General features: G+C 49.3%; 1 protein-coding gene across 4 annotated transcripts in view; it reads left to right on the top strand.

Moving 5' to 3' along the window:
* Positions 1 to 16,366, top strand: part of dnah10 (dynein axonemal heavy chain 10) — a 704,002-nt gene that overhangs the window by 451,229 nt on the left and 236,407 nt on the right. For all 4 annotated transcript variants that reach the window (XM_072511049.1, XM_072511141.1, XM_072510964.1 and 1 more), the window contains 2 exons: positions 553 to 734; positions 6,723 to 6,859. In XM_072511049.1, coding sequence (XP_072367150.1) covers positions 553 to 734; positions 6,723 to 6,859 — 319 coding nt within the window. The remainder of the gene's footprint in view (positions 1 to 552; positions 735 to 6,722; positions 6,860 to 16,366) is intronic.

The raw sequence follows: 16,366 nt of genomic DNA, 5'->3' as shown, positions 1-16,366 counted from the left end.
AGCTGTACTAAATGGATGTAATGTGATGGATGGGATGTCAGTAAGTTATGCATTTTCCCCTAAGCTGGTAGGAAAGCAAGGTACCGATTTTAACTTAATTTAAAATGATTAAACCTGCACTTCTCAATACAAAATAAAATCAGAATGTGAAGAATTAAAAGGTAATTCGCTTTGAGCAATTGAGGGCAGCACAGTGGTTAGCACTGCTGCCTCACAGTGCCAGGGACCAGGGTTCAATTCCGGCCTCGGGTCACTGTCTGTGCGGAGTCTGCACGTTCTCCCCGTGTCTGCGTGAGTTTCCTCCGGGTGCTCCGGTTTCCTCCCATAGTCCAAAAGATGGGCAAGTTGGTGGATTGGCCGTGATAAAATTGCCCCTTAGATGGTTAAGGAGTAATGGGGCTGGGATGGGGCTTGGGTGAGATGCTCTTTCCAAGCATTGGTGCAGACTCAATGGGCCGAATGGCCTCCTACAGTAGGGATTCTATGGATTCGAACCTGTTGGCACTATTTTATTGAAAAATTTACTAATTTTTCTGTTTTTGCCATAAAAAGGTCATTTGCAAAGCCACCGAGACAAGTCCAGACGGTTTGTGAATGCATCCTCGTCATGAGAGGCTATAAAGAGATTAACTGGAAATCAGCCAAAGGCATGATGTCAGAGGCAAACTTCCTGAAGGCTCTGATGGAAATGGACTGTGATGCGATTGGGCAGAATCAAGTCAAAACCGTGAAAGGTAACTGCTTAAATTAGAAGTTGACCTGTCTTCAGTATTGACAGAGGGTGCAGTAACTTAAACAAACAGATATTGGGATATTGCTGTTAAATTTAATGGAAGGCACAGTTTGTGATGGTGTGGTAGCTGCTCCGCTTTCCTCCTCTGCTGACACTACAAGTGACGGTGGGGTTAATGGAGGGCACTTTATTTGTACAGGGTCAGTATGGATGATCAATAACTGCAACGAATGAAGTCTGGGTGGTGGGGCTTTTGTACCCCTTGACCTTCTTTGTGACAAAGAATCTTGTAAAAAAGACCATTGTTGATTTGAAGGTATCCAGCCGCTTCTCTGGGTAACCTTCCATCCACCTTGCAGAGATCACTTATTTTATTAAGTTTCAGGATGTGGGCGTTGCTGGCACGGTTGCTATTTATTACCTATCTCTAACGATTTGATACAATTGAGGTAAAATCCTCGTTGGTGTGGGACTGGAGTATATCAGGGATTTCCTTCCCCAAAGGACAAATCTGTTGGCTTTTTATGACAATCTGAGACTGTACACTCGCCCTCACTGATACTCGATCTTTATGGCCACTCAGACTATCCACAACAGTGTATAGATGGAGAGGCTAAAGGACATACGTGATTGTACTTTCGCAGAGAATCTGCATCGCTTTGTGTCGATCCTACAGAAATGAAACTCTTCTATCTGAGCCTGCTTTACTTTACCGATGTCTCACCTGGCACTGTTGTTTCAGGAATTAAAGCAGACTCTTTAAGGGCAATATTACAGGTTCTAGCAGCTTGGGGGATGACTTCTCCCACTTCTTCTCCTGCGATAAAGGATGTACATTCCCAGGTTTGGAATCTTGAGGTGTTGAATATGAGTCAGGATTCCTTTTGACCTTTGTAGCCAGACTGCCTGGATTCTCCGTTCGGGCGTCGAGTGCTCCCGCTATCAGAATCACGCCAAAGCCGTGGTGGAGGTGGTACCCAAGAGCGAGTCTCACTCCTTAACAATACAGATTTAGACATGGTGGAGAGCTCGCCACATTCCATTGGAATTCTGCTGTCGGGCGTTTTGAGTGGGTAGACCAATCACAAAGTCCATCAGCTGGACCCCACCCCCCATACTGCAAATCCTGATCCCTCCCCCCACTGGCAAGGAGAGGCATTCCCTCCCCCCCTCCCCTCCCCCCACCACCACCACAGGAATAATGGTCACTCCTCCAAAACCACACTCACATGACAGTGATCAGATCCCCCTACCCAACTATCCCAGCCACCCCCATCAGCCCCTCCCCATTCAGCCAACACCACCCTTGCATTTTCAATGATGCACCGCCCCTTGACACTATGGCACCTACACCCAGACAGTGAAACCTGCACCTGGTGCGGTGGACTGCAAGGCAGGGTCAAGGGCGTCAGGGCATGGACACATTGCCGCTTCCACCCTTGCTGTGAGAGAAGAGGAACTGAAACCAGTTAGCTCCTTTGATGTGGTGAGCAGCTGTCTATCATAGAAAGAGTGGGTGTTACTGATTCAAACAAAGCTGGTAGGTAGGGCTAGTGAAGTGTTTGCATCACGACCGGAGGAGGTATCTGGAACTTATGAGGAGGTGAAGAAATCCATCTTAAGTGCATATGAGCTAGTGCCTGAAGCTTACAGACAAAGGTTTAGAAATTTAAGGAAAGAATTTTGTCAAACATTACATGGAGTTTGAAAGGCTCAAACAGAGTAATTTTGATCGGTGGATAATAGACCAAACGTATGAAGCTCTCAGAGAAATTATACTTTTGGAGGAGGTTAAAAATTCAATTCCTGATGTAGTGAGAACCCATGTGGAAGAACAGAGGGTTAAAACTGCGAGATTAGCAGCGGAAATGGCAGATGATTATGAATTAGTTCATAAATCAAAGATTGGTTTCCGACATCAGTTTCAGCCGGTGAGGGATAGAAACTGGGACATGAGAAATACTCAAGTGGTAAAGGTAAAGGTGATCTGATGGGAGACAATAAAGAGAGAGTACCTCAGATTAAAAAATAAATGCAGGAGGGTGGAAAAGAAATGAAAAGTTTCAAATGTTTTCACTGTAATAAACTAGGCCATGTAAAGTCACAGTGTTGGTGGTTGAAGAAAAGCACTGGAAAGGCTGATGTGGTAAAACAGGATAAGACAGTGGGGTTTGTTAGTGGTAAAGGAAAGCCCAAGGGAAGCAAAGGAGGTGCAAACGATTGTACAGCCTGTTGAAGAAGTAATTGTTAAGAAGGTGCCAGATGTCTTTAAAGAATTTACTTGTGTGGGTAAAGTTTACTCGTGTATCAGGAGGAGCAGATAAAGAAGTCACAATTTTAAGAGGTACAGGGGCTAGTCAATCTTTAATGGTAAGAGATGAGGAATTATGTAGTTTGGGAAGAATGTTGCCAGAAAAGGTGGTGATATGTGGAATTCAGGGTGAGAGGAGTAGCGTTCCATTATATAAGGTAAGGTTGGAAAGTCCAGTGAAGAGTGGTGAAGTGGGAGTAGGAGTAATAGATAAACTATCTTTTCCAAGAATACAGTTTATCTTGGGTAATGATATAGCTGGATCGCAGGTGGGAGTGATGCCTACTGTGGTTGATAAGCCAGTGGAAAATCAGTCAACTGAAGGGTTGAAAGACGAATATCCTGGGATTTTTCCGGATTGTGTGGTAACAAGGTCGCAAAGTCGCAGGTTAAGACAAGAGGAGAAACCAAAGAGTGAAGATGAAGTTGAAGTGCAATTATCAGAAACGATTTTTGATCAGATGGTTGAAAAAGAACAAGAACAGGTGAAGGATGAGGTGGATATTTTTTGTTCAGGAAAATTGGCGGAGTTACAACAGAAAGATGTAGAAATAAAATGGATATATCAGAAAGCATATACGGAAGAGGAATCTGAGAGTATACCAGAGTGTTATTACCGTAAAAGTGATGTCTTGATAAGAAACTGGAGACCTGTACATATGCAGGCGGATGAAAAGTGGGCAGAAGTTCATCAAGTAGTATTGCCGGTAGGGTATAGAAAGGAGGTGTTACGAGTTGCACATGAGGTACCAGTGGGAGGTCATTTGGGGATAAGGAAAACTCAAGTTAAAATCCAGAAACATTTTTATTGGCCTGGACTACATAAAGATGTAGTTAAATTTTGTCAATCATGTCACACATGTCAAGTGATAGGGAAACATCAAGCAGTGATAAAATCAGCGCCCTTAATACCCAGCGCCCTTAATACCCATTCCAGCATTTGAGGAACCTTTTACAAGAGTCCGAATCGATTGTGTAGGATCGCTTACTAAAACAAAAAGTGGGAATCAATATCTTTTGACTGTAATGGATGTGTGTACTAGGTTTCCAGAGGCCATTCCAGTGCGTAATATTACAGCTAAAAGGATTGTGGAGGAGTTACTTAAATTCTTTACTAGATATGGACTACCCACAGAAATTCAATCGGATCAAGGCACGAATTTTACTTCAAAGTTATTCAAAGAAGTTATGGATAGCTTAGGAATAAAACAATTTAAATCAACTGCGTACCATCCAGAATCGCAGGGAGCGTTAGAAAGGTGGCATCAGACATTAAAGACAATGTTGAGGGCGTATTGTCAAGATTATCCAGAGGATTGGGATAAAGGAATTCCATTCGTATTGTTTGCAATTAGGGATGCACCTAATGAGTCCACCAAATGTAGTCCTTTTGAACTAATTTTTGGTCATGAGGTAAGAGGACCACTTAAATTGATTAAGGGAAAATTGGTGGGTGAGAAATCGGAAATTACATTATTGGATTACGTGTCAAATTTTAGGGAACGATTAAATAGAGCAGGTGAATTGGCGAGGCAACATTTGAAAGTTGCACAAAATGTAATGAAACGGGTAGTGGACAAGAAATCCAAAGTTCCTAGCTTTGCCAGTGGGGATAAAGGTTTAGTGTTGTTACCAGTGGTAGGGGAGCCTTTAAAAGCTAGGTTTTGTGGACCGTATCAGATTGAAAGGAAATTAAGTGAGGTGAATTATGTGGTAAAACGCCAGATAGATGGAAGACTCACCGAGTGTGTCATGTGAATATGCTTAAAAGGTACTTTGAAAGGGAAGAAGAGAAAAAGGAGGGTTTAATGATTCTAACTCAAAGTGACGAACCAAATCCAGATGACTGTGAATTTGACAAACCTCAAATTAAATTGGAAATGAGGATGTTCTTAAAAATTGGGATGAATTGTTAAGTTACCTTCCAGAGGAAAAACAAACTGAGCTGAAAGAGTTATTGATATCACATGGGCAAGTTTGTAGAGATAAATTGGGAAGTACTAAAATGGCTATACATGATGCAGATGTGGGAAATGCTGTTCCGATCAAACAACATCCATATAGACTTAACCCTTTAAAATTGGCACAGGTTAACAGAGAGATTGAGAGTATGCTTAAAAATGGCATAATTGAAGTGGGTTGCAGGCAATGGAGCTCACCCATAGTGATGGTACCTAAACCAGACGGTACCCAACGGTTCTGTGTGGACTATAGAACGGTGAATGGTTACAAGAACGGACTCTTATTCTGTCCCACGTTGGAAGGATTGCATTGAGAAAGTGGGACAATCTGCTTTTATTTCCAACTTCCAGACATGGAAAGAACATTTAAAACATTGTATGGAGTTCTTCGATCGACTTCAGGAGGCGGGTTTGGTGATGAACCTAGCCGAAAGTGAATTTGGAGAAGCCCGAATCACTTTCCTTGCGGAGTGTCCGATACCCTCAAGACAAAGGGAAATAATGCGATTTCTTAGCATGAGTGGATTTGATCAAACCTTTGTGCAAAGGTTTTGTGGCGCGATTACTCCACTGATGAAATTGCTGAAGAAACGTAAAAAATTTCAATGGACAGCGGACTTTCAACAGGCATTTGACTGCCTGAAAGCTGTGATCACCAATGCTCCTGTATTGGAGAATTGCAAGGGAGTCTGTAGTCAGATTGAACTAAAGTATCTGATTCTAAAGAGAAATGCCGAGGAGTGGAGGAATGGATGGATCGTGCAGAGACTTTGTTCAAAGAGACTGTCAATCGAGAAGGATTTTGTTTGGAGGAAGAAGAACAAAGAAAAATGGACTATATTATTGTACCTGTTTGCATGTGTTGTTTAAAAAAAAAAAAACGGAAAGGTATATTTACTGTGTACATTTCTTAGTGGATGGTGCAAAAGTGAAAAATGAAACCATCTTGAAGTTGATGGGGGTTTTTTCTTCTTGGGGGAGGCGTCATGTGAGGGTACCTTTAAGACATGGATGTTTAAGCAATGTACCTTTCAGAAAACAGTGATGTCAGAGAGTGGGTGGGGCTCAGCTCAGGTCGGCCATTTTGCAGTTGGGTTTTGCAATTTATAAGTGCCTGGCTGGTTTTGCTGAGAGCAGTTTAAAAGGAGAAAGCCAGTTTGAGACAGCAGCTTGAGAAGTTCTGGTTTACTGTGAGTGCTTGAAGGGAGAAAGCCAGGTTTGAGAAAGCAGCTTGTGTGTGTCTGTGTGTTTCCAGAGAGCTGCAAGTTTTCAAAAGCAGCTTGTTTTGCAGTGAGCTGGATTTGCTGTGACCTCTGCCATAAAATGATCTCTGGATCATTTGGGTGATTTAAACTCATAATAGTGAAGCCTTTAACCTGATGTGATTTTGTTTAAAGGTGTTAAGTCTCTTGGAAATTTGAAGGAACGTTTTAAGGAATTATTTACTGTTGCAATATTTTCTGAGTTATCTTTGAAGTAAGGGGTGTCAAGAGATCCGATGTTTATTTAAGATGTCAAGTTGAGTTCATGGAATAAACAGTGTTTTGTGTTTAAAAACCACGTGTCCATAATTGTAATCCCACACCTAGGGAACAAGCCGTGTGCTCGGAAAAGCAACAAATCCATTAAAGGGAGAGGTTGGTTGAACTCCATGATCCATTTTGGGGTTTTGAAAACGCCTCGCCCATAACATTATGAATAATGTTTGCATTTGTAGGTTTTCTGAAGAATCTGAACACCTCATTGGATGAAATGCAGGCGATTAGCAGAGCAGGGGCTGGAATGTTAAAGTTTGTTGAAGCTGTCATGGGCTATTGTGATGTGGCTAGAGAAATCAAACCAAAACGAGAAAAGGTACGTATCACTCTTCGCAAAGGCGGTGGCATTGTGGCTTCTGCAATCATATGTTTCTTGTACATTTATCAAACAGTGACCTTTGATGGCCATCAGATTTAATGGGCGGGATTCTCCGACCCCCGAGAATCGCCGGGGAGTCGGCGCGAATCCCACCCCCGCCGGCTGCCGAATTCTCCGGCCCCCAAAAATTCCAGCTGACGCGAATCGCGCCGCCTGCCTCGGAGAATGGCGAGGACCGGCGCGACGCTCTGAGCCCCGGGGCTGCCCGGATTCTCCCGTGGTCACGTCGCCGTAAATTAAACCACCTATTTAATGGCGTCAACCAATTGTGATGAGGTAGGTCTCGGGTGGGGTGGCTGCCGGAGAAGTGACGGCGCGGCCGCAGCTGGTGGGGAGGGGTGGTGTGCGTGTGTGCAGTGTGTGCGCGCGTGGAGGTGTGTGTGGGGGATTGTGGGGAGAGGGGGGTGTGTGGGGAGAGGGGGGTGTGTGGGGAGTGGGGGGGGGTGTGGGGAGTGGGGGGGGGTGCGTGTGTGTGGGGGGAGTGGGGTGTGTGTGTGGGGAGTGTGGGGGTGGAGTGAGTGAGTGTGTGGGGGGAGTGGGGGTGTGTGTGTGGGGGGGTAGGGAGTGGTGTGTGTGTGTGGAGTGGGGGGGGAGTGGGGGTGTGTGTGTGGGGAGTGAGTGTGTGTGTGGGGAGTGGGGGTGTGTGTGTGGGGAGTGGGGTGTGTGGGGAGTGGGGGTGTGTGTGTGGGGGGGGTAGGGAGTGGTGTATGTGTGGGGAGTGAGTGGGGGGTGTGGGGAGTGGGGTGTGTGCGTTTGTGTGTGTGTGGGTGTGGAGTGCGCGCGTGTGGGGGTGTGTGTGGGGGATTGTGGGGAGTGGGGGGTGTGGGGAGTCGGGGGAGTGGGGTGTGTGTGTGTGTGTGAGGGGAGTGGGGTGTGTGTGTGGGGGTGTGTGTGGGGAGTGGGGGGGGGGGTGTGGGGGTGTGTGTGGGGAGTGGGGGGGGGGTGTGTGGGGAGTGGGGGGTGTGTGTGGGGAGTGGGGGGGGTGTGGGGTGTGTGGGGAGTGGGGGTGTGTGTGTGGGAGGGGGTAGGGAGTGGTGTGTGTGTGTGGGGAGTGGGGGTGTGTGTGTGGGGAGTGGGGGTGTGTGTGGGGGTGGGGAGTGGTGTGTGTGTGTGGGGGGGGGAGTGGGTGTGTGTGGGGAGTGTGGGGGGGGTGGGGAGTGTGTGTGTCTGTGGGGAGTGGGGGGGTGGGGAGTGGGGGTGTGTGTGTGGGGAGTGGGGTGTATGTGTGTGGGGGGGTAGGGAGTGGTGTGTGTGTGGGGAGTGGGGTGGGAGTGGGGGTGTGTGTGTGGGTAGTGGGGTGTGTGGGGAGTGGGGGGGTGTGTGTGGGGGGGTAGGGAGTGGTGTGTGTGTGGGGAGTGGGGGGAGTGGGGGTGTGTGTGTGGGGGGGTAGGGAGTGGGGGGGTGTGTGTGGGGAGTGGGGGTGTGTGTGGGGGTGGGGAGTGGTGTGTGTGTGTGTGGGGGGGGAGTGGGTGTGTGTGGGGAGTGTGGGGGGGGGTGGGAAGTGTGTGTGTGTGGGGAGTGGGGGGGTGGGGAGTGGGGGTGTGTGTGTTGGGAGTGGGGTGTGTGAGTGTGGGGGGGTAGGGAGTGGTGTGTGTGTGGGGAGTGGGGTGGGAGTGGGGGTGTGTGTGTGGGTAGTGGGGTGTGTGGGGAGTGGGGGGGGGGTGTGGGGGGGTAGGGAGTGGTGTGTGTGTGGGGAGTGGGGGGGAGTGTGGGTGTGTGTGTGGGGAGTGGGGGTGTGTGTGGGGGGTGGGGGGGGGTGGGGAGTGGTGTGTGTGTGTGTGTGGGGGAGGAGTGGGTGTGTGCGTGGGGAGTGGGGGGTGGGGAGTGTGTGTGTGTGTGGGGAGTGGGGGGTGGGGAGTGTGTGTGTGTGGGGAGTGGGGGGGTGGGGAGTGTGTGTGTGTGGGGAGTGGGGGTGGGGAGTGGGGAGTGGTGTGTGTGTGTGTGTGGGGGGGGTGGAGTGGGTGTGTGTGTGGGGAGTGGGGGGGGTGGGGAGTGGGGGGGGAGTGGGGGTGTGTGTGTGTGTGGAGTGGGGGGGGTGGGGAGTGGGGGTGTGTGTGTGGGGAGTGGGGGGGGTGTGGGATGTGGGGGGAGTGGGTGTGTGTGTGGGGGGAGTGGGGGAGTGTGGGTGTGTGTGTGGGGAGTGGGGGGTGTGGGGTGTGGGGGGGGTGTGGGGAGTGGGGGGGGGTGGGGAGTGGGGTGTGTGTGTGTGGGGAGTGGGTGTGTGTGTGTGGGGAGTGGGTGTGTGTGTGTGGGGAGTGGGTGTGTGTGTGTGGGGAGTGGGTGTGTGTGTGTGGGGAGTGGGTGTGTGTGTGTGGGGAGTGGGTGTGGGTCTGTGTGTGTGGGGAGTGGGTGTGTGTGTGTGGGGAGTGGGGGGGTGTGGGGAGTGGGGGGGGTGTGGGGAGTGGGGGGGGTGTGGGGAGTGGGGGTGTGTGTGTGTGGGGGGTGGGGAGTGGGGGTGTGTGTGTGGGGAGTGGGGGGGGTGTGGGGAGTGGGGGGGGTGGGGGTGTGTGTGGGGAGTGGGGGTGTGTGGGGTGTTGGGGGGGGTGTGGAGAGTGGGGGGGGTGTGGGGAGTGGGGGGGTGTGTGTGTGGGGTGTGGGGGGGGTGGGGTGTGGGGGGGTGGGGTGTGGGGGTGTGTGGGGGGGGTGGGGAGTGGGGGGGGTGGGGAGTGTGTGTGTGTGTGTGTGTGTGGGGAGTGGGGGGGTGTGGGGTGTTGGGGGGGGTGTGGGGAGTGGGGGGCTGTGGGGGCGTGTGGGATGTTGGGGGGAGGGTGGGGAGTGGGGGGGTGTGGGGAGTGGGGGGGGAGTGGGGGGGGTGGGAAGTGGGGGGGGTTGTGGGGGGGGTGGGGAGTGGGGGGGGGGTGGGGAGTGGGTGGGGTGTTGGGGGGGGGATGTGGGGAGTGGGGGGGGGATGTGGGGAGTGGGGTTGTGTGTGTGGGGAGTGGGGGGGGGTGGGCTGTTGGGGGGGGGGATGTGGGGAGTGGGGGGGGTGTGGGGAGTGGGTGGGGGGGGGGGGTGGGGAGTGGGTGTGTGTGTCTGTGTGTGGTTGCGGACGGCTACATCCAGTTCCGTGCGGACCGGGCATCGTTGTGGTGTGCTGCGTCCTGCATAACATAGCCCAGGGGAGGGGTGATGTTCCGCAGGCAGAGGAGGGGGAGGAGCAACACGACAAGGCACAGACCTCCCCAGATGGTCAGGACAGACGGGCTGGACATGGACGAGGGGCTGGACATAGAACATAGAACATTACAGCGCAGTACAGGCCCTTCGGCCCTCGATGTTGCGCCGACCTGTGAAACCACTCTAAAGCCCATCTACACTATTCCCTTATCGTCCATGTCTATCCAATGACCATTTGAATACCCTTGGTGTTGGCGAGTCCACTACTGTTGCAGGCAGGGCATTCCACGCCCTTACTACTAGAATCATAGAATCATAGAAGTTTACAGCATGGAAACAGGCCCTTCGGCCCAACCAGTCCATGCCGCCCAGTTTTTACCATTAAGCTAGTCCCAGTTGCCCGCACTTGGCCCATAACCCTCTATACCCATCTTACCCATGTAACTAAATGCTTTTTAAAAGACACAACTGTACCCGCCTCTACTACTACCTCTGGCAGCCCATTCCAGACACTCACTACCCTCTGAGTGAAGAAATTGCCCCTCTGGGCCCTTCTGAATCTCTCCCCTCTCACCTTAAACCTATGCCCTCTAGTTTTAGACTCCCCTACCTTTGGGAAAAGATGTTGACTATCTACCTTATCTATGCCCCTCATTATTTTATAGACCTCTATAAGATCACCCCTAAGCCTCCTACGCTCCAGGGAAAAAAGTCCCAGTCTATCCAGCCTCTCCTTATAACTCAAACCATCAAGTCCCGGCAACATCCTAGTAAATCTTTTCTGCACTCTTTCTAGTTTAATAATATCCTTTCTATAATAGGGTGACCAGAACTGCACACAGTATTCCAAGTGTGGCCGTACCAATGTCTTGTACAACTTCAACAAGACGTCCCAATTCCTGTATTCAATGTTCTGACCAATGAAACCAAGCATGCCGAATGCCTTCTTCACCACCCTGTCCACCTGCGACTCCACCTTCAAGGAGCTATGAACCTGTACTCCTAGATCTCTTTGTTCTATAACTCTCCCCAACGCCATACCATTAACTGAGTAGGTCCTGGCCTGATTCGATCTGCCAAAATGCATCACCTCACATTTATCTAAATTAAACTCCATCTGCCATTCGTCGGCCCACTGGCCTAATTGATCAAGATCCCGTTGCAATCCTAGATAACCTTCTTCACTATCCACTGTGCCACCAATCTTGGTGTCATCTGCAAACTTACTAACCATGCCTCCTAAATTCTCATCCAAATCATTAATATAAATCACAAATAACAGTGGACCCAGCACCGATCCCTGAGGCACACCACTGGTCACAGGCCTCCAGTTTGAAAAACAACCCTCTACAACCACCCTCTGCCTTCTGTCGTCCAGCCAATTTTGAATCCAATTGGCAACCTCACCCTGGATCCCGCGAGCTTTAACCTTCTGCAACAACCTACCATGCGGTACCTTGTCAAAGGCTTTGCTAAAGTCCATGTAGACAACGTCTACTGCACTGCCCTCATCTACCTTCTTGGTCACTCCCTCAAAAAACTCAATCAAATTTGTGAGACATGATTTTCCACGCACAAAGCCATGCTGACTGCCCCAAATCAGTCCTTGCCTCTCTAAATGCTTGTAGATCCTGTCTCTCAGAATACCTTCTAGCAACTTACCTACTACAGACGTTAGGCTCACCGGTCTGTAGTTCCCAGGCTTTTCCCTGCTGCCCTTCTTAAACAAGGGCACAACATTTGCCACTCTCCAATCTTCAGGCACCTCACCTGTGGCTGCCGATGATTCAAATATCTCGGTTAGGGGACCCGCAATTTCCTCCCTAGCCTCCCACAACATCCTGGGATACATTTCATCAGGTCCCGGGGATTTATCTACCTTGATGCGCTTTAAGACTTCCAGCACCTCCTCCTCTGTAATATGCACACTTCTCAAGACATCACTATTTATTTCCCTTAGTTTCCTAACATCCATGCCTTTCTCCACCGTGAATACCGATGAGAAATATTCATTCAGGATCTCACCCAACTCTTGTGGCTCTGCACATAGATGTCCTTGTTGATCCTTAAGAGGCCCGACTCTGTCCCGAGTTGCTCTTTTCCCCTTTATGTATCTGTAGAATCTCTTTGGATTCTCCCTTGCATTATTTGCCAAAGCAATTTCATGTCCCCTTTTTGCCCTCCTGATTTCCCTCTTAACTCTATTTCGACAATCTCTATACTCTTCAAGGGATCTACTTGATCCCAGTTGCTTATGTACGTCATATGCCTCCTTCTTCTTTTTGACCAGAGTCTCAATATCTCGAGTCATCCAGGGTTCCCTACTTCTGCCAGCCTTGCCCTTCACTCTAAAGGGAATGTGCTTACCCTGCACCCTGGTTAACACATTTTTAAAAGCCTCCCATTTACCAGCCGTCCCTTTGCCTGCCAATAGTCTCCCCCAATCTACCTCTGCAAGTTCCTGTCTGATACCATCAAAATTGGCCTTGCCCCAATTAAGAATTTTAACTCTTGGGCCAGACCTATCATTCTCCATAGCTATCTTAAAACTAATGGAATTATGGTCACTTGTCCCAAAGTGATCCCTCACTAGCACTTCTGTCACTTGCCCTTCCTTATTTCCCAAGACGAGGTCAAGTTTTGCCCCCTCTCTAGTCGGTCCATCCACATACTGAATGAGAAATTCTTCCTGAATACACTCAACAAATTTCCCTCTATCCAAGCCCCTAATGCTATGGCTGTCCCAGTCAATGTTGGGAAAGATAAAGTCCCCTACTACTACCACCCTATTATTCTTGCAGCTATATGTAATCTCCATACATATTTGCTCCTCAATTTCCCGCTGACTATTTGGGGGCCTGTAGTACAGTCCTACCAAGGTGATCTCTCCCTTCTTATTTTTCAGTTCCACCCATATAGACTCAGTGGGCGAACCCTCGGATATATCCCCTCTAAGTACTGCCGTGATGTTCTCCCTAATCAAAAACGCCACTCCCCCTCCTCTCTTACCTCCTGTTCTATCCTTTCTATAGCATCTGTACCCCGGAACATTGAGCTGCCAGTCCTGCCCCTCCCTTAGCCATGTTTCAGTCATAGCTATAATATCCCAGTCCCATGTGCCCGTCCATGCCCTGAGTTCATCCGCTTTGCCCGTCAGGCCCCTTGCATTGAAATAAATGCAGTTTAATGTAGACCTTCCTTGCTCTCTGCCCTGCTTTCTCTGGTCATGCTTTACACACTCTCCCTTCCTGCCTTTTGTTTCTGTCCCCACTGACTTCCTACATCGGTTCCCATCCCCCTGGCACATTAGTTTAAACCCTCCCCAACTGCACTAGCAAACACCCCCCCCGAGAACATTGGTTCCGGTCCCACCCAGATGCAGACCGTCCGATTTGTACAGGTCCCACCTCCCCCAGAATCGGTCCCAATGTCCCAGGAATTTGAAACCCTCCCTCTTGCACCATCTCTCAAGCCACGTATTCATCCTAGCTATCCTGTCATTCCTACTCTGACTATCACGTGGCACTGGTAGCAATCCTGAGATTACTACCTTTGAGGTCCTACTTTTTAGTTTAACTCCTAACTCCCTAAATTCAGCTTGTAGGACCTCATCCCGTTTTTTACCTATATCGTTGGTGCCTATATGCACCACGACAGCTGGCTGTTCACCCTCCCCCTCCAGAATGCCCTGCAGCCGCTCCGAGACATCCTTGACCCTTGCACCAGGGAGGCAACATACCAACCTGGATTCTCGTTTGCGTCCGAGTAACTCTCTGAGTAAAGAACCTACCTCTGACATCTGTCTCCCCTCTCCAATCCTGTCTCCCCTCAATTTAAAGCTATGTCCCCTCGTGCTAGACATCACCATCCGAGGAAAAAGGCTCTCACTGTCCACCCGATCCAATCCTCTGATCATCTTGTATGCCTCAATTAAGTCACCTCTTAACCTTCTTCTCTCTAATGAAAACAGCCTCAAGTCCCTCAGCCTTCCCTCATAAGATCTTCCCTCCATACCAGGCAACATTCTGGTAATTCTCCTCTGCACCCTTTCCAATGCTTCCACATCCTTCCTATAATGCGGCGACCAGAATTGCACGCAATACTCCAAATGCGGCCGCACCAGAGTTTTGTACAGCTGCAACATGACCTCATGGCTCCGAAACTTAACACACCGTTCGTCTTCTTAACAACCCTCTCAACCTGGGTGGCAACTTTCAGGGATCTATGTACATGGACACCGAGATCTCTCTGCTCATCCACACTGCCAAGAATCTTCTGTGGAAGTAGTTGAGTCGGAAACATTAGTGACCTTCAAGCAGCTGTTGGATAGGTACATGGATTACGGGAAAATGATATAGTGTAGATTTATTTGTTCTTAAGGGCAGCACGGTAGCATTGTGGATAGCACAATTGCTTCACAACTCCAGGGTCCCAGGTTCGATTCCGGCTTGGGTCACTGTCTGTGCGGAGTCTGCACGTCCTCCCCGTGTTGCGTGGGTTTCCTCCGGGTGCTCCGGTTTCCTCCCACAGTCCAAAGATGTGCGGGTTAGGTGAATTGGCCAATGATAAATTGCCCTTAATGTCCAAATTGCCCTTGGTGTTGGGTAGAGGTGTTGAGTTTGGGTAGGGTGCTCTTTCCAAGAGCTGGTGCAGACTCAGGGGGCCGAATGGCCTCCTTCTGCACTGTAGATTCAATGATAATCTATGATTAATCTAGGACAAAGGTTCGGCACAACATCGTGGGCCGAAGGGCCTGTTCTGTGCTGTGTTTTCTATGTTCTATGTTTACCATTAGCCCAGTACTCTGTCTTCCTGTTATTCCTTCCAAAATGAATCACCTCACACTTTTCTGTATTAAACTCCATTTGCCACCTCTCAGCCCAGCGCTGCAGCTTATCTATGTCCCTCTGTAACTTGTAACATCCTTCCGCACTGTCCACAACTCCACCGACTTTAGTGTCATCTGCAAATTTACTCACCATCCTTCTACGCCCTCCTCCAGGTCATTTATAAAAATGACAAACAGCAGTGGCCCCAAAACAGATCCTTGTGGTACACCACTAGTAACTGGACTCCAGTCTGAACATTTCCCATCAACCACCACTCTTTGTCTTCTTCCAGCTAGCCAATTTCTGATCCAAACTGCTAAATCACCCTGAATCCCATGCCTCCGTATTTTCTGCAGTAGTCTACCGTGGGGAACCTTATGAAATACTTTACTGAAATCCATATACATCACATCAACTGCTTTACCCTCGTCCACCTGTTTGGTCACCTTCTCAAAGAACTCAATAAGATTTGTGAGTCACGACCTACCCTTCACAAAACCGTGTTGACTATCTCTAATCAAATTATTCCTTTCCAGATGATTTACACCCAATCTCTTATCAACCTTTCCAAGACTTTGCCCACAACAGAAGTAAGGCTCACTGGTCTATAGTTACCGGGATTGTCTCTACTCCCCTTCTTGAACATTTGCTATCCACCAGTCTTCTGGCATTATTCCTGTAGACAAAGATGATTTAAAGATCAAAGCCAAAGGCTCAGCAATCTCCTCCCTAGCTTCCCAGAGAATCCTAGAATAAATCCCATCTGGCCCAGGGGACTTATCTATTTTCCACTTTCCAGAATTGTTAACACCTCCTCCTTATGAACCTCAAGCCCTTCTAGTCTAGTAGCCTGAATCTCAGCATTCTCCTTGACAACATTGTCTTTTTCCTGTGTGAATACTGACGAAAAATATTCATTTAGCACCTCTCCTATCTCCTCGGACTCCACGCACAACTTCCCACTACTGTCCTTGACTGGCCCTACTCTTACCCTAGTCTTTTATTCCTGACATATCTATAGAAAGCTTCAGGGTTATCATTGATTATCATCGAATTTCCAGTGCAGAAGGAGGACATTTTGCCCATCGAGTCTGCACCGGCTCTTGGAAAGAGCAGCCTACCCAAGGTCAACACCTCCACCCTATCCCCATAACCCAGAAACCTCGCCCAGCACTAAGGGTAATTTTGGACACTAAGGGCAATTTATCATGGCCAATCCACCTAACCTGCACATCTTTGGACTGTGGGAGGAAACCGGAGCACCCGGAGGAAACCCACGCACACACGGGGAGGATGTGCAGACTCCGCACAGACAGTGACCCAAGCCGGAATCGAACCTGGGACCCTGGAGCTGTGAAACAATTGTGCTAACCACAATGCTACCGTGCTGCCACATTCCGGCGCCTGTTCGGGAAGGCTGGTATGGGAATTGCAGGACCAAATGTCGAGGCACCCGTCCCCGCGGATGCCGACTGTCCCCAGGCCGGCAACAAGACAG

This window comes from Scyliorhinus torazame, chromosome 1 (assembly GCF_047496885.1).
Source record: "Scyliorhinus torazame isolate Kashiwa2021f chromosome 1, sScyTor2.1, whole genome shotgun sequence".
NCBI lineage: Eukaryota > Metazoa > Chordata > Chondrichthyes > Carcharhiniformes > Scyliorhinidae > Scyliorhinus > Scyliorhinus torazame.
This window is presented reverse-complemented; position numbering and strand designations above follow the sequence as displayed.